This window comes from Haliotis cracherodii, unplaced genomic scaffold, assembly GCF_022045235.1.
Source record: "Haliotis cracherodii isolate W230 unplaced genomic scaffold, xgHalCrac1.p SCAF_8, whole genome shotgun sequence".
NCBI classification, from domain to species: Eukaryota; Metazoa; Mollusca; class Gastropoda; order Lepetellida; family Haliotidae; genus Haliotis; species Haliotis cracherodii.
The window spans coordinates 21,355,436-21,382,953 of record NW_027266341.1 but is presented as its reverse complement, the minus strand read 5'-3'; the positions used below and the strand labels follow the sequence as shown (position 1 = coordinate 21,382,953).

The 27,518-nt window shown below is 41.9% G+C and overlaps 1 protein-coding gene across 2 annotated transcripts in view; it reads right to left on the bottom strand.

Moving 5' to 3' along the window:
- The window catches only part of LOC139450163 (leucine-rich repeat-containing protein 74A-like), a 62,377-nt gene that overhangs the window by 17,984 nt on the left and 16,875 nt on the right, over positions 1 to 27,518 (bottom strand). The window contains exons 1-10 of one of the 2 annotated variants that reach the window (XM_071231838.1): positions 20,511 to 20,575; positions 17,776 to 18,176; positions 15,506 to 15,690; positions 14,928 to 15,035; positions 12,526 to 12,619; positions 11,553 to 11,602; positions 9,074 to 9,155; positions 7,216 to 7,301; positions 5,459 to 5,653; positions 2,422 to 2,517 (exon numbers count right to left, since the gene is read on the bottom strand). In XM_071231838.1, the coding sequence (XP_071087939.1) occupies positions 2,422 to 2,517; positions 5,459 to 5,653; positions 7,216 to 7,301; positions 9,074 to 9,155; positions 11,553 to 11,602; positions 12,526 to 12,619; positions 14,928 to 15,035; positions 15,506 to 15,690; positions 17,776 to 18,176; positions 20,511 to 20,539 (1,326 nt within the window). In that variant the 5' untranslated portion in view covers positions 20,540 to 20,575. Of the gene's footprint in view, positions 1 to 2,421; positions 2,518 to 5,458; positions 5,654 to 7,215; positions 7,302 to 9,073; positions 9,156 to 11,552; positions 11,603 to 12,525; positions 12,620 to 14,927; positions 15,036 to 15,505; positions 15,691 to 17,775; positions 18,177 to 20,510; positions 20,576 to 27,518 lie in introns of those variants that run through there. The other variant, XM_071231837.1, reaches the window with a different exon arrangement.

Genomic DNA, 27,518 nt, shown 5'->3' with positions numbered 1-27,518 from the left:
ACAGAAGGATTGATCCAATATTAACACGTGGTCAGGGGACATATATCAATTACGTCTTAACATTCAGTACACTGTGGACAGTTTCATAGTTTAACACCTGTCATAACAAAAGTACCATATATAACAGGTGACGTGACGTGAAATGGGGTTTAACGTCGCGTCCACGATTATTGCACTTATATAGCGACGTGCATGCATGTGTGTGTGTGTGGCTGCTTGTACTAGTCCGGACTGATGCCAATTTATAGTGCTAGCTCACTGAGATACTATGCCGCAGTTTAACATGAATACCCCACTCAGACACAGTATACTGACTCCGAGCCGACCAGTCCTTGTTATGGCCCCTTAATGCCGAGGGCCAGACAGGGTAACAACAAGTACCATCTTTTAACGTCTTTTGGCATGACGCGGTCGGGAATCGAACCCCGGACCTTCCGCTCTTCGGGTGGACGCTCTACCCCTAGACCATGGAGGCGTTTATAACAGGTGAAAGGGATATAGTTAGCTGATGATTCTGCACCAATACTCAAGACAGAAAAATCGTCTATACCATTATTACCAGGATGAGAGTAAATATATACAGGTTCAAACGTAATGTCAATAAATCTGTCATTATGGGTATTAATGAAACTCACGAGACAAAGACGTGTAAGGGGATAAATAGCCTTCAGAATATTATTAATAAATATAAGTATCTTTGTATAATAATGAATAATTATGATATAATGTAAGTTCCAAAACCATAAGCTCTTTTAAAAGCAGAGCTGATTGTACGATTCCGACTATATCATAAACATTGTTTATGAATCACTATCCACGAGTGATGACACCATGTGATAGGAAGGAAGGATTGTATGGCTTGGGGTCCAGGAAACCAGGCCTTTGCTTCGATTGATTTAAGTCACCATTCTCAAAAGGCGTCGATCGATAATTAATTGTGAAGGAAACCATTTTCAAAAAGCTCACAGCGTGAGATATCGTGAAAACAATATTTCATTTATGTCCCTTCAGTATTTCCATAGCAGGTGGAGTTACCTCCCATGCAACTTGACTCGGTTGATGATTCGCACGTTTAACGTTATTTAACAATAACGGAAACTCGGCTTTCAGTGAATGCCCACACGACAGAGGTATTTTTTTACAGACAGATTACAGTGGAAAACTGAAAGAAAAGACACTTCCCGAATAACTTCACATTTCAATCATCGGCAAAATGCTCAAACTCGCTGAAGCCGGTTTCCAGTTGAGATTGCTGCTTCTCGAATGCCCTTTGATCTATTATCTTAATCTTATCCGTTAAAAACATCTGAAGCTTTTGTTCGCATGTGATTTATTCTCAACATAAAGGCTGGTGACTGGCAAGTTGTCGCCCCACTTCACCAGCAAGTGATTTCACTAACACGGTAATGCACCTATCACCTTGCCATTAATGGAAACATCGCCGGTAACAACTGCACCTGAGTTAAACACTAAGGTGAATAAAAAAAATCCATTTAAATTGTTCTTGTGGGTTGTGAAGCTTGAAGCTTGTTATAAACACTGTCCTGTATGTTTATATTGATTGTCTTGTCGTGGTACAGGTAGATACAATGCAAGACACACTCTCCTACATTACAGGTAGACACAAGATACCACCCACTCCCCACATTACAAGCTACGACACACTTCCATTACTTGTTTGTTTGTTTGTTACGTTAAACCTCCTCTTTTCCCACTTGAGCATTAATACACAATTTATGATTTGTTGAAGCGTGTAAAACGCGTATCGTTCATTGATGACGAAGCCGTCTCGGGGGTTGAGAAATAGACGGTTCCAGGTTAATATTTAATGTTTGACGTGTGATCTCTCAAGCATCGCATCTTGAAATGTGCTTATCATTTAATACACGTAAATGTACGTGGATATGTGTCCTTAATTCATTGATTCAACGCATCGTACAAATGAATATTGATAGACAACGTTTTCCCCCAGTGTTTAACTAGAACACATTAATATACAAGTTCCCTTGATGTCATGTACATAATCGATTTAACAATAAACAAATGTCAAGTGATTCAATACAGTGTGTGAAGAAGTATCATAGAATAGCTGACCCGTGAAGATTGTTGTTTAATATTCAGCAATTTTTCAGCGATACGACGGCGGTCTGTAAATAATCGAGACTGGACCAGACAATCCAGTGATTGACATCATGAGCATCGACCCACGAAATCGGAATCGATGACATGCATCAACCAAGTCAGCGAGCCTGACCACCCGAGCCTGTTAGTCGCCTCTAAGGACAAGCACAGTCGCCTATTACGGCAAGCATGGGATGTTGAAGACCTATTCTATCCCGGATCTTTACGGGTCTACAAATAAGTGGTGTATATTTAGACAAAGTATAAATGATCTATTATTATGAGCATCAAAGCACGTACTTCCAGAGACAGCTCTGTCAGTTGAGACTCCTTACAGTCCGCCATCGCCTTCAGCAGCTGGTTAGCGCCATCTGTCGTCATGGGGTTGTGTCCCAGCTAGGGGTAATACAAAACATATAATAAATCCTGAAAAAGTCATTGCCCGTACCATCATAATTATATATAAAGGTCATCTAAACATGTTCAGGTACCTCTGAACGTTGGTGTACCATTTATTCAAACGTAAGTATTGTACCACTGAACGTTGGTGTACCATTTATTCAAACGTAAGTACTGTACCTCTGAACGTTGGTGTACCATTTATTCAAACGTAAGTATTGTACCACTGAACGTTGGTGTACCATTTATTCAAACGTAAGTATTGAACCACTGAACGTTGGTGTACTATTTATTATAACGTAAGTATTGTACCACTGAACGTTAGTGTACCATTTATTCAAACCCGGGTTCGATTCCCGACATGGGTACAATGTGTGAAGCCCATTTCTGGTGTCCCCCACCGTGATATTGCTGGAATATTGCTAAAAGCGGCGTAAAACCAAACTCACTCACTCACTACAACAACGTAAATATGAAGCTGACTATCCAGCTGTGAGGTGAAAACACGACATGTGCGTCTAAGGTCAAGGTTACAACGATGTTATTTATAGCACACTGTCAATGCATGAAGTCCGTGCACGCAGCAGACGTCAAGTGCCATAAAACATGGCGACTCAGGGTTGGTAATGATGAACAGAAGACTTCCCTACATCAGCGTCAACTGACATACTTGTGAGTACGTCTGTGTTTATTTTCAGCATATTTATTTAAGATTATCTATATCATGTTTGGAAGGATTGTCCCAGTGCTTTTACACTTCGGATGTCGCCGAGTGGCGTCTCAATGTCCCATACTCATCAAGGGCGGATCCGACATTTTTATAAAGGAGGGGTCCACAATATCAAATTCCTCTCAGAAAACTTTACTGCCTACATATACTACATTGGGTTTTCAAAAGGCGGGGGCCCGGACCCCTGGACCCATCTGGACCCGCCTATGCTCCTAGGGTCGAGACCCGTGAAGATCCGGAGTAGAATAGGTCTTCAGCAACCCATGCTTGCCGTAAAAGGCGACCATGCTTGTCGTAACGGGATGTGGTGGTCAGGCTCGCTGACTTGGTTGATACATGTCATCGATCCCAATTGCGTGGATCGATGTTCATGCTGTCAATCACTGTATTGTCTGGTCCAGACTCGATTATTCACAGACCGCCGTCATCTAGCTGCAATATTGCTGAGTGCGGCGTAAAACAAACCAAAACAATCATAGGGTCGAGTGTCAGTTCACCTTCTGGACCGCATGTCACTGTCGACACACGGGCGGTCGGGTAGCCTAGTGGTTAAAGCGTTTACTCGTCACGCTGAAGACCCGGGTTCGATTCCCGACATGGGTACAATGTGTGAAGCGTATTTCTGGTGCCCCCCGCCGTGATATTGCTGGAATATTGCTAAAAGCGGCGTAAAACCATACTCACTCACTGTCGACACACCCGTGCTTGTGAACACAGAAACTCGTGATAGCGTGTATTGCATAATATATTCGTGTCAGGAAAAAAACTACCCCTCTATATATATTTATATAATCATACAGAGAGGTATGATTTTTTTCTATACGAATATATTATGCTATACATGCTATCATCGAGCTGTGCTTGTGAGTTAATTGGTAACTTTAGGCTATCTTCCCACATTATGCCCGCAAGTATCGTTATTTCTGTATTAGAAGCCATGACCCGGGTACATATATGAAAGAGATAAGTGATAAGTGATTAACAGGAGGCAGCGTATTTGTAACCCTTACTGATTTGACAGTTTTGAGAATCGTATACTCAAGGCTTTTTTTCACATATTTGGCCACATTCAAAAGTACAAACTGATTACTTCAGTTTACCAGCCGTTTTAGCGAAAAAACTCTCTACTGTTATATATCGGGCATGTACATTACTCTTAAACCAAAATATGAAGGACATATAAACAAGAAATGTATTTCATCTTAAATTCAGCCAGACTTTCACATTTCACAAAGTCGATGATCATATTAATCAATACATAATCGTCTTCTAAGGTTACTAGGGGGCACGGGTGGCCCAGTCGTCTAAGGCGCCGCGAATCGCTGTGCAGAGCTGCGTCCCTTGGGCACGCCAGAAACCTATGATTGTGGGTTCGAATCCCCGTTCGCCCCGATTATGTTTCTAGGTTTGTCAGTACCATACCCGTGCTCGTGGATTTCACCGAAGTGGTAAACGTCTGAGATCTGCGTCACTTCGGGCTTTCTTCCCACATTAAGCTGACACGCCGCGATATTACTGGAATACTGTTAAAAGCGGCGGTAAACCAAACTCGCTGACTTACTCACTCACGTTAGTCGTCTCTTACGACAAGCATAGTCACCTTTTAAGGCAAGCATGGGTTGCTGAAGAACTATTCTACCCGGGATCTTCACGGGTCAACTATTGATGATCAACTCGGAGATCACTGCTGATCAGGGTATATAATATTCCAGCTCAGTATTTTACTACAATCGGTGAATGAGAAGTTCTAAATTATGATATTTCATTTTGGTGAGGTTCAAGAATATTGCACATCATAATGCGCACGTGCCCGCGCTTATACCTGTCTTATTGTGCTAGCCTACTGAGATACCAAACCGGTATTTAACGTGGATACCCCAGTCTGACAGAAACAGTTTCACCATGCTATGAGTAAAGTTTGTCTAAGATTATTCATATACAAAACTTTTACTTTAAAACTTACAATTTGTTCAAAATAACGTCAACCTCGCAATAACGAAAGCCACCTAAGAATATTTGAGCAATTATAGTCAATGTCCGCATCTCGGAAAAAGAGTTACTGTAATAATATCACAATTTTCACAATTTTTCACGCAAATCGGCGCACAGACAATTCGTATAGGTGTTATACTGCGATTGACGTATCATACGCCGATCAGTGACAATCCTGTTGATGAAGACTAAGATCAGAAAGTATGATGGAAGTACCTTAACTGTATGGAGACCCTTGTTAAGCACCAGCCCATGCGCCAGGAAGCTGAGAGACTGGAAGTCTATTCTATTGCACGTAAGATCCAGTTCTTGTAGGGACGAGTTGACCTTTAGAGCCTTGGCTAACGCCAGACATCCCTCCTTGGCAAACCCATTCCACGCAACGTTCAGCAATTTCAAACTCTTGTTTTTCTGTAAATATAGTTAGGTTTGCAGGTATGCAGGTATTAGGTTTGTAAAAATACATTGTGGTGGGTGTATATATGATAAATATGACACATGAAGATGCTGGAATATTGCTGAAAGCGGCGTAAAAGCCATACTCACTCACAAAGCGTGTATGTCTTTTGTCGGGTGAACAAATGATTTGACTTTGCATGTGTTTGTGACGGGTGGGGCAGGATACGCGCACCTTATCGCGAACACCTGGTATCGTCACTATTGGCGAGTAATTCATAAACACATGCTTATGACATGCTTACTTTTTAAATGGAAATATATGTTAAGGTTGTAAATCAAATTGTTTGGTAACACATCTTTATCTTCAGTCGTCATTTTCCTGTTATTCCCATTTCCTGGATGTGTACAATCTGGTACTGATACACATAGATACGGGACCTTTGCTGGCAGCGTGATTCTGAACTAACCTTAGCGAAATACTAAAGTCCAAGAGAGAATTTCCAATCAGGAATAGGGGAGGGTGTACTGTTGGCCCAGTGATCCGAGGCAAGTCGCAGAGAAACGCCTCTTAGTACCAGGAGCCAAGATCCCATATTCGCGCTGAGTATGATCCGCGTATGATCATGATCCTAAGTGGTAAACGTCACACAGGGAAGTGAGTGAGTGAGTGAGTGAGTGAGTGAGTATGGCTTTAAGCAGCTTTTAGCAATATCATAGTGAGGTACTCCGGAAAATGGGCTTCACATATTGTACCTGTGTGGGGAATCGAACCCAGGTCTTCGGCTTGACGAGCCAACGCTTTATCCACTAGGCTGCCCCGCCAACCCCACACAGGGAAGTAATTGGAATGCTGTTCAAATAGGCATTAAACCAAACTCACTCACTCACTCAAACCAGACACACTTGCTTTCCTGCTGAGGTATCATGTCTCCGTTTTAGATATAGAATTATGTGTTGAACTGGCCATCCAGCCAAATAATTTAAAAAGTCTCGATGCAGATTTCAATACAAGCGATCACACTCGGAAAATATTTCGCAAGAAATCATTTCTACATTGGCAGAGACTCAGTGCAACTTTGTATTTGGTAATTAAATAGTTTCACTCGTCAATGCAAATTTCAGGCGCGGCTTGTTTGAGGAGTATATTTTACTAGTCGACCCACATCTGTTGTAGTGTTCAGCGCCTGATAGATGTTCATACATCAGTTAAATCAGGGCTCCTTTCTCAAATATTGAACTTTCCATGAGTTCATCAGATCTGTATACCCTGAAACACACTTAATCACGTACTCCGCGGGGATAATCCTGCAATTGCCTATCAGTCTAGCTAAAAGGGTTAATTGAGGCTGCCATCAATACTGTCTGCGTTTTAACAAATAAAATGTATTTAAAAATCAAACACCCATTCCCATGGCTCTCTAGAGAAACTCCCCTCAGAGCAGACAGTTGGTCCCATGTCGAGAGACTCTGACCTAGAAGTGTTTTCTAACATGGAGGGCAAACAGCTTTAAGGGGGTAAGGGTGACAAGAACAGAAAGCGAGGTCTCTGTTCCAGAGGATGAGAGGACGCTTACCGCCAAAGCCTTGCTAAGCTCCACAGCACTCTCGCGTCTCAAGTGATTCCACTGCAGGTCCAGTGTACGGAGCCCGGTGCTTGTGACTGCGGGAATGAGAGAAAGATGGTTGGAAGGATGGGGAATAACTAACACGATATTTAAAGGAGAAAAACAATTTCTGGACTGAATGAATTTGTAGTTTGGAGTGGTGAGTGCTCAGTTGGATGACTTAGTAAGAGGGAACACTTGTCGGCATAATTAGAAATCTGTCACTTAGGCACTGTGAGGAGTTTCTGATTTTGAACATTGGTCCATGCAATTAATTGTTATTGATTTTTGCGTGATACTTTACAGTAAATACTTCTTTGGTTCTTGGGGAGAGGCGGAACACTTAACGGCCCCTCAAAGAAATTACTTATTTCAAACAAAACGTGAAACTACAAGTTGACAAGTAACATAAAACGTCGGCAGAATGTGTTCTTCAGAAAGTTGTATCAAACTGAACGAACGAATGGTTGGAAACAAAACGTTTCAACAAATAAACATTTCAGATAAGTTGAATTCTTCATTAAGTCCATGTTTCAACCATCCCTAATGTTAAAATATTGAAAGCATTTAAAGAACAGGTTTCCCAGTGAAGGATCGCTAGCCGAAATTACAGACGGTAATATCCGTCTCGTTTGTCCAGTTCTCCTTTTGAAAACTCGATAACACCAATCAAATCCTATCGCCAATGACTTAACCATAGCATGTGAAGTTGTGAAATAATTGCGAATAATGGACCTACCCTACGGCCATGATCCCATTAAATGCGTATTTTCTACTCTTGGTTTTTTGTCTAAACTGAATGTATGTTCTTGTTATACGCCTTTAAAGGGGCAACAAAACAACAGTTTCCGTGCTAAATCAGCTACTGCTTGAAGCGCCCGTTAAATTCCTCTATTATCTGAGAACTCGGATGTTCCTTATTAAATGTCAAATTTCAATTAAGTACATTCACATGGCATTCGTCATTAGTCTCCGGGGCGACAATGGTGAAGCAATTATTTAATATCATCCACCAATTTAAATAAATACTTCATGGACAATAATATGAAGTAAGTTGTATCTATGGATAATCGTATTTAGAGTTGTTTTTTGTTTGTTTAACGCCGCACTCAGCAATATCCCATCTGTATGACGTCTGTCTTTAAATAATTTAATCTGGACCAGACAATCCAGTGATTGACATGAGCATCGATGTTCGCAATAAGCATACGATGACTTGCAGTCAACTAAGCCTGACCACCTTATCTGTCCTACGACAAGCTGGGTTGCTGGGGATCAGTTCTAACCCCACTTGTGTCGTGAGGAAAACAAAGACTTACATTGACGCTTAGATAAAGCTGGAATAGTGCTGGTTGGACCCGTGGTAAAAACATTTGCGTGGATCATTGGTCATAATATCAATCACAGGTTTGTCTGGTCTAGACTCCATTATTTACAGAACACCGACATAGCTGGAATAATGCTGAGCGTTGCGGTAAACAACAAACGAACGCGTGCCATGCTTGTCGTAAGAGGCGACTAACCGGATCGGGTTGTGAGGCTTGCTGACTTGGTTGATACATGTCATCGTATCACAATTGCGTGGATCGATGCTCATGATGTCAATCACTAGATTGTCTGGTCCAGACTCGATTATTTACAGATCGCCGTCATATAGCTGGAATATTGCTGAGTGCGGCGTGTAACAACGAAAATACAATTACCAAAAACAAACTAGTCGACTAAAACTGTTCTATCGCTGTGCTCGCTCGTATTTCGACTGTCTTTTTAAATATTGCAAGTATGTAATAATTACGGAGATACTGTTATTGGAAGATCAGGAACTTACTGAGGGCCTCTGCGATGACTTTGCCTCCCGCTGCCCCAAGTCTATTGTGTCCCAGGTGTAATTCCTGAAGCTTAGGACACGACTGGAATAGAACACATCCATTGTTAAGTCACCTACTGAGTCTCCGCGGGCACCTGCTGGGGCCGGGTTGTGGATTATGCAGAAAACGTCTAGCACAGCAGCACGTTAGCTTTATTTAAGACGCACGTGGTCTGGTTTATATTTAGGTAAAGGTCTTGTTATTAAAATTAAGTGAAAAAAAAAGAAAATTACCCTTTTGGGTAAAATGTCAGACATAGGGGATAATTCGCTCCGGTGTATATAATGGTTAGTCAATGGGATTACCTACCAGGTAACCGGCGATGTCGGGGAGTAATTAGAACAAATGCAAGAAAGGCAGTTTGACGATGACAGCGGGATCCGTTAGTGTTTTCTTTTATGTTTAACGTTAGTACTTTGTTTATAGATCCGCAGACTCAAAATTTCACAAATGTAGAATACAGTGAAAATTTGGAAAAGTCTGTCAATAATTTTCAGTTATGAAAAATAATTAACGTATGTCTATATGGGAATCGAATTTACCCTTTGACTCTGACACCTTAAAGTTTGGTTTTATTTCATGCAATCTATTTTCTTTATTTATTCACTTACAGAAACGTGTGGTGTTTTCTTTGAGTTTAAGTTTTATTTCAGGGGACGGTTGGGTAGCATAGTGCTTGCAGCGCTGTTTCGTCACGCCGAAGGTTCGATTCCACACTTGGGTACAATGTGAGAAGGGGGGCACGGGTGGCCCAGTCGTCAAAGGCGCCGCGATTCACTGTGCAGATTTGCGTCCCATGGGCACGCCAGAAACCTATGATTGTGGGTTCGAATCCCGGTTCGCCCCGATTATGTTTCTAGGTTTGTCAGCACCATACCCGTGCTCCTGGGTTTCACCGAAGTGGTAAACGTCTGAGACCTGCATCACTTCAGGCTTTCCTCCCACATTAAACTGACACGCCGTGATATGACTGGAATACTGTTAAAAGCGGCTTCAAACCCAATCACTCCGCCGTGATATTGCTGGAATATTGCTGAAAGCGGCGTAAAACTTCACTCACTTACTCTTAATTCGTCCATTGACTCTCTTAAAAATATCAAAACCAAGTGATCAAACCAGAAGGTTCAGTACAAACGTAACGTCAGTGAATCTCTGGCTAACATTGATAATACTTGTCCGAATCAGAATGAGAATCGTCACGTAGAATCTCTAAATAGCAGAACACACACGTTGAATTCGAAAATTAGAGACAGCCTCACTGGTGCAGAGAGCTGAGGTCGGCGGTTCAATCCCAGGCCTCGCCATACCAAAAGACTTTAAAGAGCATGTTACTGAAGAAAAATTATTGCGATTTTGTTGCGAGATACATTTAGTCAATTCCTAAAAACCGTGATTCCTAATATTCGTAAAAAGTATTCAAATGTCCAAGTAAAAGCGCAGAAATCGCACGCTCAGTAATCGGATTCCAAAACAAATATACTTCGGAGCGTGGTCTAAAGGCACCGGCGCAGCGGTGAAACGGGGCGTTAAAAGGTTTTCATTGGCTGCTTTTCATTCCCGGCAGCTGTTGTTGCTACCCTGCCTGGCGCCACACATACATTACATGCCTCTATATAAGTGCGAAACCCCATTTCACTCTACCTCATTTGGACTATAGGATGAACAGAACGTAGTTGTTCGGGCACAAACTTGCTGATAAGGCGGAAAGCAGTACTTAAGTCATTAGTAGTTCCATAACACTACAAAGCTAACTGCACAGGAACAAAAGCCAGGGGCGGATCCAGGATTTTACAAAAAATAAGAGTCCACATTTAAACCTGCAGTTTGTTTGTTTGTTGTTTAACGCCGCACTCCGCATTCCAGCTATATGACGGCGGTCTGTAAATAATCGAGTGTGGACCAGACAATCCAGTGATTGAAATCATGAGCATCGATCCTCTATTGGGAACGATGACATGCATCAACCAAGTCAGCGAGTCTGACCACCCGATCCCGTTAGTCGCCTCTTACGACAAGCATAGTCGCATTTTCGGGCAAGCATGGGTTGCTGAAGACCTATTCTACCCCGGATTTTCCCGCGTCTAAAGCTTCAGTAGAGAGAGAGAGAGAGAGAGAGCTATGTAAACCATTATTGATTTTACTGAACAAGCAAATGAACATGTCTTTATGGTAACATTATAATAATTAAATATGTTTTACATTTGAAAACCCCCAGAACTCCCCCACCTCCTTTCCCCTCTGGATACGTCACTATAACGGATAACATTTAATATAGTATTAAGATAAGTATTTATGTGATTTCACGAGAGAAACGAATAAACCCCACGGCTACACTGCAGATTTGAAAGGGCACGAACACATCGGGGCACCAAGGAAAGTACACGTGGATGCGTCTCCTCGATAGAGTTACCTCCCTTACACTATATATGAGCGCCCTACCTTGATGATGCTGGCGATGTCCAGTGCATCTGTGTGGTCGATGTCGTTTTCTGTGGAAAGACATGGTCAATATTACCAGATTATACTGTGTGTTTTATCAATAAGATCTCGTCTCTTTAATTAATAGCATCTATGTGTGAGGATATCGCAAGGTAATCGCGGATTTCTATTTATGTACTCGTCGCATTGCGTGGTATGATGAGATTATTACGTGAGAGATCTTTCAGATATTGCACTTGATAAGTGTGACATTATCGTTACATTAATATTTCATAAACCATCACTTACAGTGTTCAGCTCAACTAGTGTATGGAATTTCCTGCGCGAGGGGGAGCATGCTATTATCAAATCTTGAAACAGATCATACTCGGTAATGCAGGGAATAGTTATATACAACACAGGATGCAGTGTTTATATTGCCCTGAATGGCTGAGGCTGATATGAATTGTGACTTTGGGTATACGGGAGAGGCACTGACATAAGACGACTCAATTCGCCATGCAGAGTACTTCAGCCGTGACAGGATCCACCCCAGACTTGATCCCGTTTTTATCCATGCTCAGTGCCATACCCACCAGAAACTAAAGCCATGGGCTTATATAATGCCAGTGCAACGTTAAATCTTAACTCTTCTCTCACTCACTTGGACTTCAGCTGACACGCCGTGGTGTAAGTGTTAAAGCGGCGTTAGTATATATATCCAACTCACTCACTAGTTTATTCATGTGAATCATAAATGTTATGATATTACATGTGTAATTACAGGTGGGTCAAGTCAAAATTAAAATTAGAATCGGTTTTCGTTTACTCAGTTGTTATCCCCCTCATTCCTATTTTTATAAGAGTCGATAAAATAAGTATAGAAAAAATGTGATTATTAAACGAATTGTGGTACAATATATTTAATTGGACAAAAATGAGTAATCGGTGCCCGATAATGTTCGCTGTTAACGCTATGTAGGTCTAATCTCACCTTCTAGTTTAAGTACCCGTATAGAGTTGTTTAATCTCAGTGTTTCTGCTAGAGCGCCCAAGCCGCTTCGACAGGGGTTTGTCTGTGAGAGATTCTGTTAATAAAGGCAGTATAAATAACGCTCAACTCTTAGTAGAGATAAAGCTAACATCGGGTATACGAAGACGGCAAAACCAAACAGCGCTATAACAGTATAACGGAGACAATTGACAAAGAGAAGCGATCTTACAGTTTGTTCACGTCTGGACCAGACAATCCAGTGATTGGCATCATGAGCATCGATCTACGTAATTGGGATACGATGTCATGCATTAACCAAGTCAGCGAGCCTGACCTCCCGATCTCGTTAATTGCCTTTTAAAGCAAGCATGGGTTTGCTGAAGACCTTTTCTAACCCGGATCTTCACAGATTCGATCTTACAGAAATGATTGCCATCAATTAGTTTATGGGAAGATCGAGTTAGGATTAAGATAAATTTAGATTAGTCAAATGTATTTTTTTTATATTACACTTTCAAAATGATAAGTTTATGTTGACAGAAGACACTATTAACAGGGGCGTACAGTCTGCATTACGCAACACACATCACTTTATTGACTCTGAACTAGCTCGTCACGCCAGAAATACAGCGTCTGATTCCCTATATTTGGGTGGATGGGGTAAGGTGCGTTGATTATTGCCAGAATATTGCTAAAAGCGAGGTAAAAAGCTCATTCGCTCACCTATGTTGTTTAATGTTTGGTTAACGAAGACATGAACATAAAATATTCTTAATGTATAAACGAGTTTGTTCCTTTGACATTAAAGTAAAAACTCTTATTGTTTGCCAGAACACATCAATACCCGAACTCATGGCACATCCATGAATAAAACCCATCACGCTACCATGAAAGCGTTTTCAATGTCTCCACACACTTGTCAGTTTGTTATATAGTGTCTTGACTTCAAAAAGGGAAGGTAAAATTACAGACAACTCAGAAGTAATATCTGGAGACAGTTAAAATGGTTTTAAAAATTCAGTTTCCTCATAAAATGGACGCCCTGTGAAGATCAGGGATAGAATATCATCAGCAACCCTGGCGGCTTTGCTTGTAAGAGCCGACTGACGGAATCGGGTGTCAGGCTCGCTGACTTGGTTGATGCATGTCATCGTATCCCAAATGCGTGGATCGATGTTCATGGCATCAGTCACTAGATTGTCTGGTCTAGACTCGGATTATTTCCAGACTGCCGTCATATAGCTGGAATATTGCGGAGTGAACAAACAAAAACAAATACGAAAATGAACATTATTTAAATCATCATAAATTTAGTTTTCATTTCAGCCCTATTAAGATGAGATGTATGAGAAACGGAGACTAAGACCGACGATTTTAAATAATACATGCTCAAAATGAGAAATATCAATTCTGTTATTGATATTATTTCAGGTGGAATGAATGACATCCCGTCCACAGGGAAATGAAATAAAATCAAATGAGATATTAAAGCAGAAAGTACACGTCACTTAAAACGCAATATCCATTGAGTCTTTACTATGTGGTTCATGAAGTAAACAATAGGGGTATTGTCATGCAGCTTGAAAACCAATCTCTACAAAGGGCATAAATAAATCTCATTGTTCGCGTATCTAAGTGAGAAACAGCTGCGGCACACTATAGTTGGCAAAGGCGGGTTGACAATGAATGCCAATTGATTGATTTCTAATCAGAACAGAACTATTCAAGTCTGCTATAACTTTGTAGAATATCTGACGGCCTTTTCTTAATTAAACATTGTGCCTGAGATATTTACATATACTGAAGTATTATTTACATAAATATATGGTTTCAAACACAGCACTCCGTTGTCTTGTGGATAGAGCTTCTGTCTGGAGAGAGGAACGTCGGTGGTTCAATCCCCGGCTGCGTCATACCAAAAGACGTTAAAAGATGGTACGTGTTGTTACCCTGCCTGGCGCTCGGCTATAAGGTGATAAAACATGGACTGGTCTGTTCGGAGTCAGTTTCAATGTGATTGAGTGATGCTTACGCAGTTATATAACTGAAGTGATGTCCAAATCAGCTTCAACGTAATTCTCTCAAACTGGTATGTATCTCTAATGGTCTGCAGGGGTCACGGGTGGCCCAGTCGTCTAAGGCGCCGCGATTCTCTGTGCAGAGTTGCGTCCCTTGGGCACGCCAGAAACCTATGATTGTGGGTTCGAATCCCGGTTCGCCCCGATTATGTTTCTATACCCGTGCTCGTGGGTTTCACCGAAGTGGTAAACGTCTGAGACCTGCATCACATCGGGCTTTCCTCCCACATTAAGCTGACACGCTGTAATATAACTGGAATACTGTTAAAAGCGGCGTCAAACCCAACTCACTCACTCACTCACTATTGGTCTGCAGCTACTGACCAGTTCAATAAGGTGTCTGTTGGCCTGCATCATCTCCGCTATGTACATCACCCCCACGGGACCCATGTTGTTGTCCGATAGGTCGAGCACCACGATCGTCCGGTCTTTCTGGCGAGTAGACAAAACACATTTTTTAAGTGAGTGTGTGTGCATGGTTTTACGCCGCTTTTGCAATATTCTAGCAATATAACGACAGGGGACTCCAGAAATGGGCTTCAATGGGCGTAAAACCATACTCACACACTAGTGAGAAACTATTCTTACCCGGATTCCACGGTAATCTCATTAAAATCCGATCTTAGTTCTCGCTACCGCTAACTTTGTTTAACCTTGTTTAGCGGTAGCCAGAACTAAGGTCTGATTTTAATGAGATTGGATTCCACGGCGGTGAAGAAATCAGTGCTTGGAGACCTAACAATTAATATTCGGGGAGGGCGAGGTGTGGTGACGTTACAACAAAATTACTGAACGTTCCAAGGTTAATGTGTAATTTATAAAAACCTTTTTTTTTAGATAAACATTTCTATAACCTCCCATAATTTAAGAGGTTGGTTCAATGGAAATTAACATGTACATACCACTAACGATATAGCTATGGGCTTGATCTCTTTTGGCCCAAGATGCATACCCCGGAGACAGACGGAGACTTTCGTCGCCTGCTCTCTGAAGGCCCCGCAGGGAGGCAGACGACAGTTCTCGCACGCCTTGGAGTACACCATGTCGGTTGTTATCTTCCGCTTCTTGGAGCGACGCCGAATATCCTCTGAAATATCGTAGGTCGGAGAGAGACGTTGAAAACATGTCCGGATATTTGAAAGATTTGTGGAGACTAAGCATATAATCCGATTAAATCGAAGACGAAGACTCAAACATTAGCTGAAGAATTTCCAGGATCTTCATTTTTCCTCCAAATGTATTTAACTATACATGGTAGTCTAATAGTAGAGCGCCTGCCAGGAGAGCGGAAGGTCGGGGGATCGATCCCCGGTCGCGTCACACCAAAAGGTGTTAAAAGATGGTACTTGTTGTTATCCTGCCTGGCGCTCGGCATTAAGGGGCTTAAACAAGGACACATATACGACTTCGGAGAGCGTTATTTATCCGTAACCTCATTCCATGGGGAACACAACTGGAATGCGTTGTAAATATTATTTAATAACAGCACATGTCTTTCCAATTCTTTTCAAACAAACTGTCTTCGGGAAACGAACGAACGCACCCACGCACGCACGTTCGCTCGCTCGCTTGGCACAGTTTACCATAAGACATCTCGAAAGCTTTACTTAGGCATTGAAAGCTCTAACCCAAGGCAAACTACTTCTAAACAAGGGTCGCACTACGCTCTTAGAAATCTTCGTAAACAGTACCCCCAAAATGTGGACACAAACGACTGGAGCTGGTGGAATATTGTTCGACATAAAGGGAAAGCTGAATTCAACTCCAGAAAGTAATCATTCTCGATTATCTGCCGATATAGTTTCCATTGGGTGTAAAGGGCGATGAAAATTAGCGGTGAAAAATATATGAATGGATCACTGAAAACCAGTGATGACGCGAGGTGTTCGCGAAATTGGTAAGCATGTATTGCTCTACCGATATCAACCGCCAGAAATCGTCCCTCTTTGTCTTGTGAATAGTGTGTTTTTGGCACTCTGAATCTTTATGCGAAGATCTACATATGAAAAAGATGAGGCTGTCTCACTGGTCTCTATTTATTTCTAGTTCAGGTGGGTAAATCAATAAAAGGCAATTGGCTATTTGATCCTTATTGTACGATATCGGATCACCGATATACCTGAAGCTTAAATTGAACGGGTTTTTTATTTTGTCAATCCGAACAGAAGTTCCGATTCATTTTGCATGAAAAAACAGATCGACAAGAGTGAGTGAGTGAGTGAGTATGGTTTGACGCCGCTTTTAGCAATATTCCAGCAATATCACGGCGGGGGACACCAGAAATGGGATTCACACATTGTACCCATGTCGTGAATCGAACCCGGGTCTTAGGCGTGATGAGCAAACGCTTTAACCACTAGGCTACCCGACCGCCCCAGATCGACAAGAAGTGGAGCACAATTACTGCACATGTTAAGGCTACTTCTTGCCTGATTGCCCTATCCCCAAATTTCACACAGATAATACCTGTGCAAGCACAGCTATTCCTTATTGTTTTGTCATTAAACTTCAGATGACATGCTTCCTGATCCTTTGAAAATAGAGATGTAACCATATGTATGGTCGACACGATTAGTGACAAATGCTCCATGGATCAAGGGGGCGGTGGGGTAGCCTAGTGGTTAAAGCGTTCGCTGGTCACGCCGAAGACCCGGGTTCTATTCCCGACATGGGTACAATGTGTGAAGCCCATTTCTGGTGTCCCCCGCCGTGATATTGCTGGAATATTGCTAAAAGCGGCGTAAAACCATACTCACTCACTTCATGGATCAAGGAATTAAATCATTAAGCTTGTCGTATGGGATAGTGGTGTACATATAGATCCTTTAGTTTTAAGATCGTTTGTAAAACACGAAGACAGGACCATCAACCCTGAACTATTTCACTGGCTCACCCCAGGGGCTGCGACTGGAGCGATATACAAAATATAAATGCATGCATTAATTCGCTGCATAATAATGCATCGACTGTATTCGTAATATGAGTTAAGATAAGTAAGCGTTCCAATGGCCATGTGGCTACATTGAAAATGCCTGCATAGTTAGTGCGTTGTAACATCAATAGAATCAATCATCAAAGATAAAATACGCACTTTTAGTGTTGTAGGTGTCAAATTATTAAGCAGATTTATCACCCAACGTGAAACAGGTGACCAGAAAATATAAAATCAAACCTTCGTCGTCTTGATCGAAATTGAAATCAGCGTCAATATCAAACTCAAAGGGCACTGATTTCCTCCGGCCACGTCGCCGAAAGTCACTGTTATGGTTCTCGTCGTAGTCGCTGACGTCATCAACAAAGTCGTCGTCGTCTTCGTCACCGCTACTCCCTCCGTCAAAGTCGCTGCCACGTCTGCTCTCCGTCCTCCCCTCGCCAAGTTCCGTCAAGAACGTCTGCTCCCGAACCATCATCCGGGCAACTGTCTCAGCCAAGGAAGCCTCTGAGGTGGGACTTTCCATGTTCCGGTCCGGGTCCTCTAGGGGATTCTTCAAGATGGACTTGGGAGATCCCTGGTCCTTACCAGGCTCCTCTGAAATGGCCGCTAGGTTGGCACCGTCTTTCGGGGCCTTCCGCCTGTAATAGTAAAGCAGCAACATAAAAGCTGTGTTTTGAAAATATTTGACAGTTGTACTTAGGCATGCCATCCTAGTTAGTTTAAGTAAGGCTTTTGTTTCGAGTTTGGTTATACATTTGGTGCTCGTGCCATACAAGGAAATTTGCGCTACGACCGCCGTAAATCCCATACGTAAACAATCCCATCCCCAGGATTTCGAATGGCCGATGCCTCACGCCTTGGTTTCGGTTATGTTGGTATGGTCGCTCAACGCAAATCTAGCCGAATTGTCCGAATTCGCTACGAAGGATAAGAGTTTTTTTTAGTGTTTTTGCAAAATCAAAATCCTGGTTTGTGTGCGAAGTTAAGTTCTAATACAAATTACCACACCCCGTGCTCGTTGGTTTCATCAAAGTGGTAAACGTCTGAGACCTGCATGACTTCGGGCTTTCATCACACACCAAGATGACACGCCGTGATATCACTTTAAAACTGTTCAAAACTCACTCACTCCTTCTAATACAAATAGACCACCTCCATTATCTAGAAGGGTACACGGGTAGCGCAGCTGCCAAAGGCGCTGCGATTCGCTGTGCAGAGTTGCATCCACTGGGCATGCCAGCAATGTGGGTTCGAATCCCGGTTCGCCCTGATTATGTTTCTAGGTTTGTCAGCACCATACCCATGCTCGTTGGTTTCACCGAAGTGGTAAACGTCTGAGACCTGCATCACTTCGGGCTTTTCTCCTACATTAAGCTGACACACTGACACGCTGACACGCCGTGATATAACTAGAAGACTGTTAAAGCGGCGTTAAACCCAACTCACTCACTCATTATCTAGTAGATGGAGCTTCTGCATTGTGGGTGGAAAGTCAATGGTTCGATCGCCTGCCGCGTCAAACCAAAAGACGTTAAAAGATTGTACTTATTGTCAGCCTGCCTGGCACTCGGGATAACATAATGACTGGTCGGCTCGGAGTCGGTATCCATGTTAAACTGCAGCATGGTATCTGAGTGGGCTAGCACTATAAAATCTGTAGTTACAATAAACGCTTGCTCGGACAGTTACGAAACATGTGATAACGCGTCGTCAGATTATCTATTGGGGCGGTGGGGTGGCATTGTGGTTATAGTGTTCACTCATCACGCTTAAGGCGCCGGTTCGATTCTGTGACGAAGTGTGACGCTCATTTCTGGTGTCTCTCGCCCTAATATTGCTTGAATATTGCTATAAGCAACGTAAAGCAATACTCACTCACTCAGCTTGTCTTTACCTGGTTGCAGTGAGCCTCTAATATTACAATGAAACGGGAACTGGAAAACGTTAACACTATAACTGACGAATGTAACTACCACCTCTACCACTGACTATCCAGGGTTGCACTTTGCACTGTGATGTTGCTCACAACTGAAACTATGTTCAACCCCAGTTCATTGGTTGCTAAAAGAGCCGGCTGAATATCGGGACCGGGTGGTATTGCCCTGTGACCTTTTCTGTTTGCTTGTTCTTTAACGCCGCACTATTCCAGCTATATGACGGCGGTCTGTAAATAATCGAATCTGAACCACAGTCCAGCGATTGACGTCATGAGCATCGATCCACGCAATTGGGATACCATGACATGCATAAACCAAATCAGCGAGCCTGACCACCCGATCCCGTTAGTCACCTTTTACGGCAAGCATGGGTTGCTGAAGACCTGTTCTAACCAGGATCTTCAGGGGTCCTGTGACCTGATGATTAGCATGGCGTCGTACCTCTGACGACATGAAACGTTTATCATGCTATTAACAACTGGTTTGGCTGAAACAGAGCGCCGTGATATAGTTTGAACATTGCTGACTGCGGCGTAAAACAACAAAAACATCAGTTCATAATTTTGTGCAACTATTTGTAAAAAGGTCTAGGTGATATGTGGTAAGTGCTGCGATTTAGCCATGGCTACAGTTAGCAAGTATGAATTATGCAAAATAGAATATTTAAATGTTTTACATGACATAATTTCAGAAATATTTTCGCTATAAGATTATTTTATGGCTAACCCATAGCACGTGCTTCAAGCCTGTTGTAGCTTCCTCGTCATATGTGTTACTCTGGACAGTGTGTAAAACAACAAATAGACCAATCACAATCGACAATTTAAGAATATGTCATATTCAACCTGCTAATTCATGATATTCATAATAAGTCCTTACGACAATATCAATTGCTGGTGGGTCAATAAACATATAATTGAAAAAAAATCAGAGAGGAAAGTTCAGACACAGGAGCTGAACATTTAAACATTATCTCTGCATTAATGAATTAGTATTTTGATATAGAAAGCTGTTGAATGCTACGGTTTCACCTACCTGACAATTTTTCTTCTGCCAGACCACATTTTGGTAAAATGATATCGTGTATCCCCACTGGAACGAATTATATCCTCAACACATGGTCTACAAGACAACTCCTGTCACTAAGGCCCCTAAAGCCTGGGTAATTCCACCTCTAGTAGATTCATGACACGGTGTGCCAGCTTACATACAAAATTTGTTATTGAGTACACACAAAAGTTGTTGTTTGTGACAAACAGTATACCCCTCGAGTGTAAGGACGCGTCTATCTGACGTCTCACCTTCAACAAAGCAGGATTGTCCACCAAGAGCGACCTTTCATACCGAACCATAAACATGATCTATATTTAGGTAAAAAGAAAAAGAGGATTCACAATATTGCACAGAGCGAATATTGCCGGTTACAAATAGGTGTCGAGTTAAACGTGACCATGTCTGTGTATTGTACATACTTCAGTTACGAGCACCGATATGCACTAAAGCCTTCTATAAGTTGGTGTACTTATATCATATTTGACGGTACAATACAACACGTTACATGACCTATGAAATGCTGGAAGGTTTAAACCGTGTCAGTTGAATGATAGCGACAAAACCGTTTCAATAATCTTAAGAAATATCTGCTAAAAGAAAAGTCCATTGTACGACTCCATTACGATAATCACGTGTTTTTGAATCACTAATAGTGATGATACCAGGTGTTTGTGAAAAGGTGAGCGTATCCTGCCTCACTGTTGGCACTTGTCGCAAACACATGCAAAGGCAAGTCAAGTGTTTACCTGACAACGAGGTCCTGCATGTTAATTGATTAGTGCTCGATCTTCATATTTTAGGAGGATATAGGTTCTCTTATTTGACGACTTTTGTAATTTATTTACCTTTGTACAATGTAAATAATATGTAAGTTTAAAAATATATATAATAGTTTTATGATTGTAAGGGTTTTATTGCCCAACCATTGATAAGAGTTCATGTAATAGATGGTAACTTAAGAAACATCTGTATATATTCGTAGACATGACCTCATATTCTCGCTGCCTGTTGAAACTGCTTCAATTCGATAAGATCCTTTCCCCCAAATATTACTCGTATCCTCGAATCTTCCCTAAACATTACACTTTATCAGCATACTCGGTCTATAACCAATATTGTATCATACCCGTTCTTGAATGTTTCCAAAGTTTGCACTTACTTTTTATAATCATGCAAAACAATTACACCCTGTGAGTATTTGAGATCGGGTTTATAAGTAACTGTAGATCCGGGGTAGAATAGGTCCCCAGCAACCCATGCTTGCCGTAAAAGGCGACTATGCTTCTCGTAGGAGTCGACTAACGGGATCGGGTGGTCAGGCTCGCTGACTTTGTTTATGTATGTCATCGATCCCAATTGCGCTGGGATCCTTATGATGCCAATCACTGAATTGTCTGGTCCAGACTCGATTATTAACAGACCACCGTCATATAGCTGGAATGTTGCTGAGTACGGCGTTAAACAACAAACAAACAAATATAAGTAAACGTATTACAATACCATTACCCATCTTGTGACATATTGTCGATAGAAATATAACGCGATTACAAAAACGTCATTTCGAGGATTTGTTTCATCCATATAACACTTGTTTGTTAGCCTGTGATCAGAAAATACAGCCCTCCTTTTTCAATAATCTGCCCCATGCTTGCACGTAATTCTATACACTGCCTTCATACTTGTGTATATACCCCTCCTGAGATGTTGTTGATGACTGAGCATTGTATTGTAATCCTACGTTGACACATCAATCTTCACACTGATCAGCCCTCCACTTAAACCTGGATACGTACTTCAGTGTTTAATGTCTATAAAGTGCTGCACTGTTGGATTGATTCCCGATGAGCACGTACTACCACATCTGCGGTGGTTGATGTTTGTTGTTTAACGCCGCACTCGGCAATATTCCAGCCAAATGACGGCGGTCTGTAAATAATCAAGTCTGGACCAGACAATCAAGTGATTGACATCATTAGCATCGATCTACGCATATTGGGATACGATGACTTGCATCAACCAAGTAGGCGGGCCTGACCACATTTAAACCTTCAGTTTGTTTATTTGTTGTTAAACGCCGCGCTCCTCACGCCGTATTCCAGCTATATGACGGCGGTCTGTAAATAATCAAGTGTGGACCAGACAATCCAGTGATTGAAATCATGAGCATCGATCCTCTATTGGGAACGATGACATTCATCAACCAAGTCGGCGAGCATGACCACCCGATCCCGTGTGTCGCCTCTTACGACAAGCATAGTCGCATTTTCAGGCAAGCATGGGTTGCTGAAGGCCAAGTCTAACCTGTTCTTCACGAGTCCCCCATATATTGTACCTTGTGCGTGACAAGTTAACGCTTTAACCGCTAGACTGTGTCAGCAAATGGAAGTTGCCGTGGTTGTCGAATACTAATGGAAGAAGTAACACCCCCTTAATAATGTCATGTAATGTAAATATAATTATGATTTAAAGACTGTTCTCTGTTGAAAGGGATATACATATTGTTATAATGAGAAACATGTTCTGTTGATATTGATCAACTGTATTTTCCCATACGAGCCAAATCATCACGGCAACATAGATCCAATGTTGATCTCGTTACCGGTTTTAGATGGGTTACCTCCCTTTGATGCGGCATGTGGGTTGACAATTCTTACCCATGTAAAGAATAAAAATATATTACGTTTATTATTTGCAGAAAAATTCAGTCATGCTTATAAAGATTATTCGTCGAAATGAAACGGTGGTTGATAGCATGAACAGCGATCTACGCCGTTGGGTACGATGTCTATATATAAGACATGTGACACACTGTGACCCGATCCTCATTTGTGTCGTCTTTTGCGACAGACATGGGGTGCAGGAGACGAGCAGACAAAGACAACATCAAAATGAAAGGACACTGCACTGACAGATGACAAATGAGTCCCCCCCCCCCCCCCCCCCCTCGAGAGACAAGAGACAATATCCGCATTAACCCAAGCTCCTCGACGTGGCTAGTCGCCTGCAGTAGATCGGCATCCAGGGATCACACCTAACCCCTCAACTAATCGGCCACCTGATATTTATCATGTAACAGTCACTAAAGCTTAACGGGTAGAGGATCAGAATATCCCCTGTACTCCTGGTAGAGTTCAAGCTCCCAGAGATGAACTAGTTGTTCACAAACTCACATTTTAGGATCATGCCTGTCAAGAGTTAGTTTATTGGGGTTTGGTCTCACTGTGATCAGCAGTTAAAAAGGCAGGGGTTGGTTGGTTGGTTGGTTGTTTTACGCCGCACTCAGCAATATTCCAGCTATATCTCACAATTGAACATAGATCTCCCTTTCACTTTATCTCGAAATATGGACTAAGTGTTTATTCTGTGGTCCGAACATTAACGAGTTAATTCACTTTAACCTTTGTTTTATCTTAACGCCGCACTTACCAATATTCCAGATATATGACGGCGGTCTGTCCATAATCAAGTCTGGACCAGACAATCCAGTGATTGACATCATGATCATCGATCTACGCAATTGGAATCAATAATTATTAAATTAAATTAAGAATCTTCAAGTTTTTGTGTGGCAGTTTGTACGCTATATTTGAGTAAAACAAAAACAAGAAATCGTTTTGTATAGTATCGTAACTGACAACTAGTTAAAATGGTGTCTCTGAAGAGATGAAATATGACGACGTCACAATAACCCTGATTTTTCCCGTTAGACGTTAAGTTTGGTCTTTTCTGCATTTTCCGAATTGGTCAATTTCAGAATTGGAGTGGAAATCAATTTGAAAAAGCTAAACTTTCATATTGTTATTTGTCGGGGGTTGATACACAAGTATAAACAAACAGATTCATAGCTTGGTAGCTTGGACAGACAAACAAGACATCAGGTCAAGGACGTGCCAAATACGCGGAATCATATAATTGAATATCGTTTTGTCCATATCCCGGTAAACATCACCGAAGAAAGAGTGTGTACGGGATATTTGAAAATACACAGACAACTGTTGTCCCGTTCTGAACGAGTGCCATGAAATGTCAGTGCCACACAACCATGAGAAATCCGTATAGTGATTGTTCAGGCGGAATGAGAAGTTACTGTGTTATTCGATGAAGAATATTTGAAAGATGTTTACAGATTGATACGGGCAGGTTCATGCCTTGGTATAATCGTGTTTGTAGATCACGGCCTTTGTATTGTCAGGAACTGTAAGGTTTTTGTGTATAACAGTACACCTGGACTCTGGGTATGGCTCTACCTGGCGCACATACCGTGTTGTTCATGTTGAACCAACCGTGTTCGTGGTCAAAATAAGAGTGAAAGGTGTAAATATATTCTCAAAAACTTACATGCTCAAATATTCCATATTTCTTAAATCGTTTGTTGTTGGCATATTTGTTTTAAAATTCACATAAGCGGTGGACATTATGCAACCTTAAAACCATAGCTATTGCAACAGGACTCGTAAAGCAAAACCCTTCTACATTTCAGTGTTGGGTAAATATGTTCAACCAGTAGAACTGTCATTCAGAGAACCACACCGGGCAATAGAGATTAAGGTGTGATAGTTTCCATGCAGAGCGAAAATCATTTACATAAAAGGGTCTGGATGCGCGGCTTGTTCCACATGTACATACATTGTGTTCATAATACTATGGGACCGCCTCCTTCGTCTTGTGGTAGAGCGTCCGCCCGAGGAGCGGAAGGTCCGGGGTTCGATCCCAGGCCGCGTCATACCTAAAGAATTAAAAGATGGTACTTGTTGTTACCCTGTCTGGCGCCTTTAAGGGGCTAAGACAAAGACTGGTAGGCTCAGTCAGTATTCTGTGCCTGAGCGGGGTATTCATGTTAAACTGCTACATGGTATATCAGTGAGCTAGCACTATAAATCGGCATCATACCGGACTAGTACAAACAGCCACACACACTGACACACACTTGCATGCACGTCGCTATATATCTTGGACGCGACGTTAAACCCAGTTTCACCTCCCCTCATAATACTATGAAGGGGGTGGGTGGGTATAATAGTGTGGGTCTCTTTGCTTTCGCAGAGGGGGCAGTCATATAAGGCGCTGCAATTCGCTGTGGAGAGTTGCTTCCCTTCGACTCACCCGAAACCAAGGATCGTTGATTAGCATCCCGGTTCGCCCTGATTATGTTCCTTGGATTGTCAACACGATACCCGTGGGCTTCACCAGAGCGTTAATCGTTTGAGACCATCATAACATCCAGCTATCCTCCCGCAACAAGCTAACACGTCCCGATAGAATTGAAATGCAGTTCAAACCTAACTATCTCGCTCACTCTTTGCAATGAGGTCAAATAAGCTACAACCGATTCATATTTTTTAGCTCTATCACTTTGTAATAAACTATATATACCGAAACACTCATAAGATAATTCCAATTGCGTAGATCAATGCTCATGATGTCAATCACTGGATTGTCTGGTCCAGACTCGTCATATAGCTTGAAGTTTGCTGAGTGTGGCGTTAAACAACAAACAAACTTGTAGCAATGGGCTTCAAACCCTACTTCCTCACATCTCCGTTCCAATGGTTACCGAGCATAGTATAACCTTAAAGCTGCCACAATTGTTCGGTTATTAATTATGAGCACAATGCTTAAGTATTACGTGCTGTTGGGTAGTCAAGTGGTTAAAGTGTTCTCCTTAACGGACAAGACACTAATTTCGATTCCAAACATAGGTAAAATGCGTTTCAGGCAGAATTTGTTTTCCCGAAACCTCCCACCCGAAAATCCCCACTCGCTCTTCTGATTGACCTCTGTGACATTTCATTGACCCCGGGAATAGGTACACGCAAATATTTTACATAACCCAGCCACTCCAAAATGTCAGTTTCCAGGCCATTCATACGTTGTTACAACTTCGAGTTGGCCATTAGGTATATTTTACACTTCGAAAACAGCTTAAAGTTAAACCATACTCAAAATGCCCGTCTGTTAAATCTTCATATGGCAATGGAATTGGTTAGCAAACACAAACACTGTGCAATTAACATCTTAACCTTAGAATTGTATACAAGCTTCGTGATACGTATAAGGCCTGATGCACACGTGGACGCTTTAGTGCGAAGAAACGGGTTGAAGTGTTTTATCGGGAAATGAAAACAATATATCACACGCCCTTTCCAAGGAATGTGACTGTTTCTAGCTACGTGGGGTAAACATAAATGGCCGGAACGCTGATGAATAAAGACCCACTGTTCCCATACAGACAAGACAAAGAATATTACCTTTCCATCTGTGTCTAATTATTTTAGGACTTCTGACGCGTTTCGGCAATTTAGTGACTGTGATATATGAAGAAATTTAATATAATAATCTATTGATATCCTACAATTTAATGTGGTGGGGACGGGGGTGACCCAGTCATCTGAGATCGAAGATGCCGAAATACGCTGCGCAAAGTTCGTTACTTAACCGTTCCTGGATCCGATGATCAAAGGGTCGAATCCCCGATTACAATCCTTGGAGTGCTAGCACCATACCCGTTGTAAATAAAGCTTCTTTGTTGTTTAACGTCGCACTCTAGCTATTCCAGCTGTATGACGGTGGTCAGTAAATAATCGAGACCTGACCAGACAACCCGGTGATTTACGATTCCGAAGTACGGTCTACACAATTGGGCTACGATGACATATATCAGCAAAGTCAGCGAGCCTGAACACCCGATCCTGTTAGTCGCATTTTACGACATGCATGGGTTGCTGAAGACCATTTCTAACCGTGATCTACATGGAGGTGTAAATGTGTTTGATGTAGGTTAACTTCCGTCTCACATTATGCTCACATGCCGTGATATACGTATAGTGTTCAAAGCGGCGTAAGAGCCTTGTATACAGTCACAGTATAACGAAATGAAGAAGTATTGTCTACTCAAATACATACCGTGTTGAGTAGCTGACCGTGTCCATATGACGCCCACAATAAAAAGCTGTGACCCAATAACTAGTATTGTGTTTGTTTGTTGTTTAA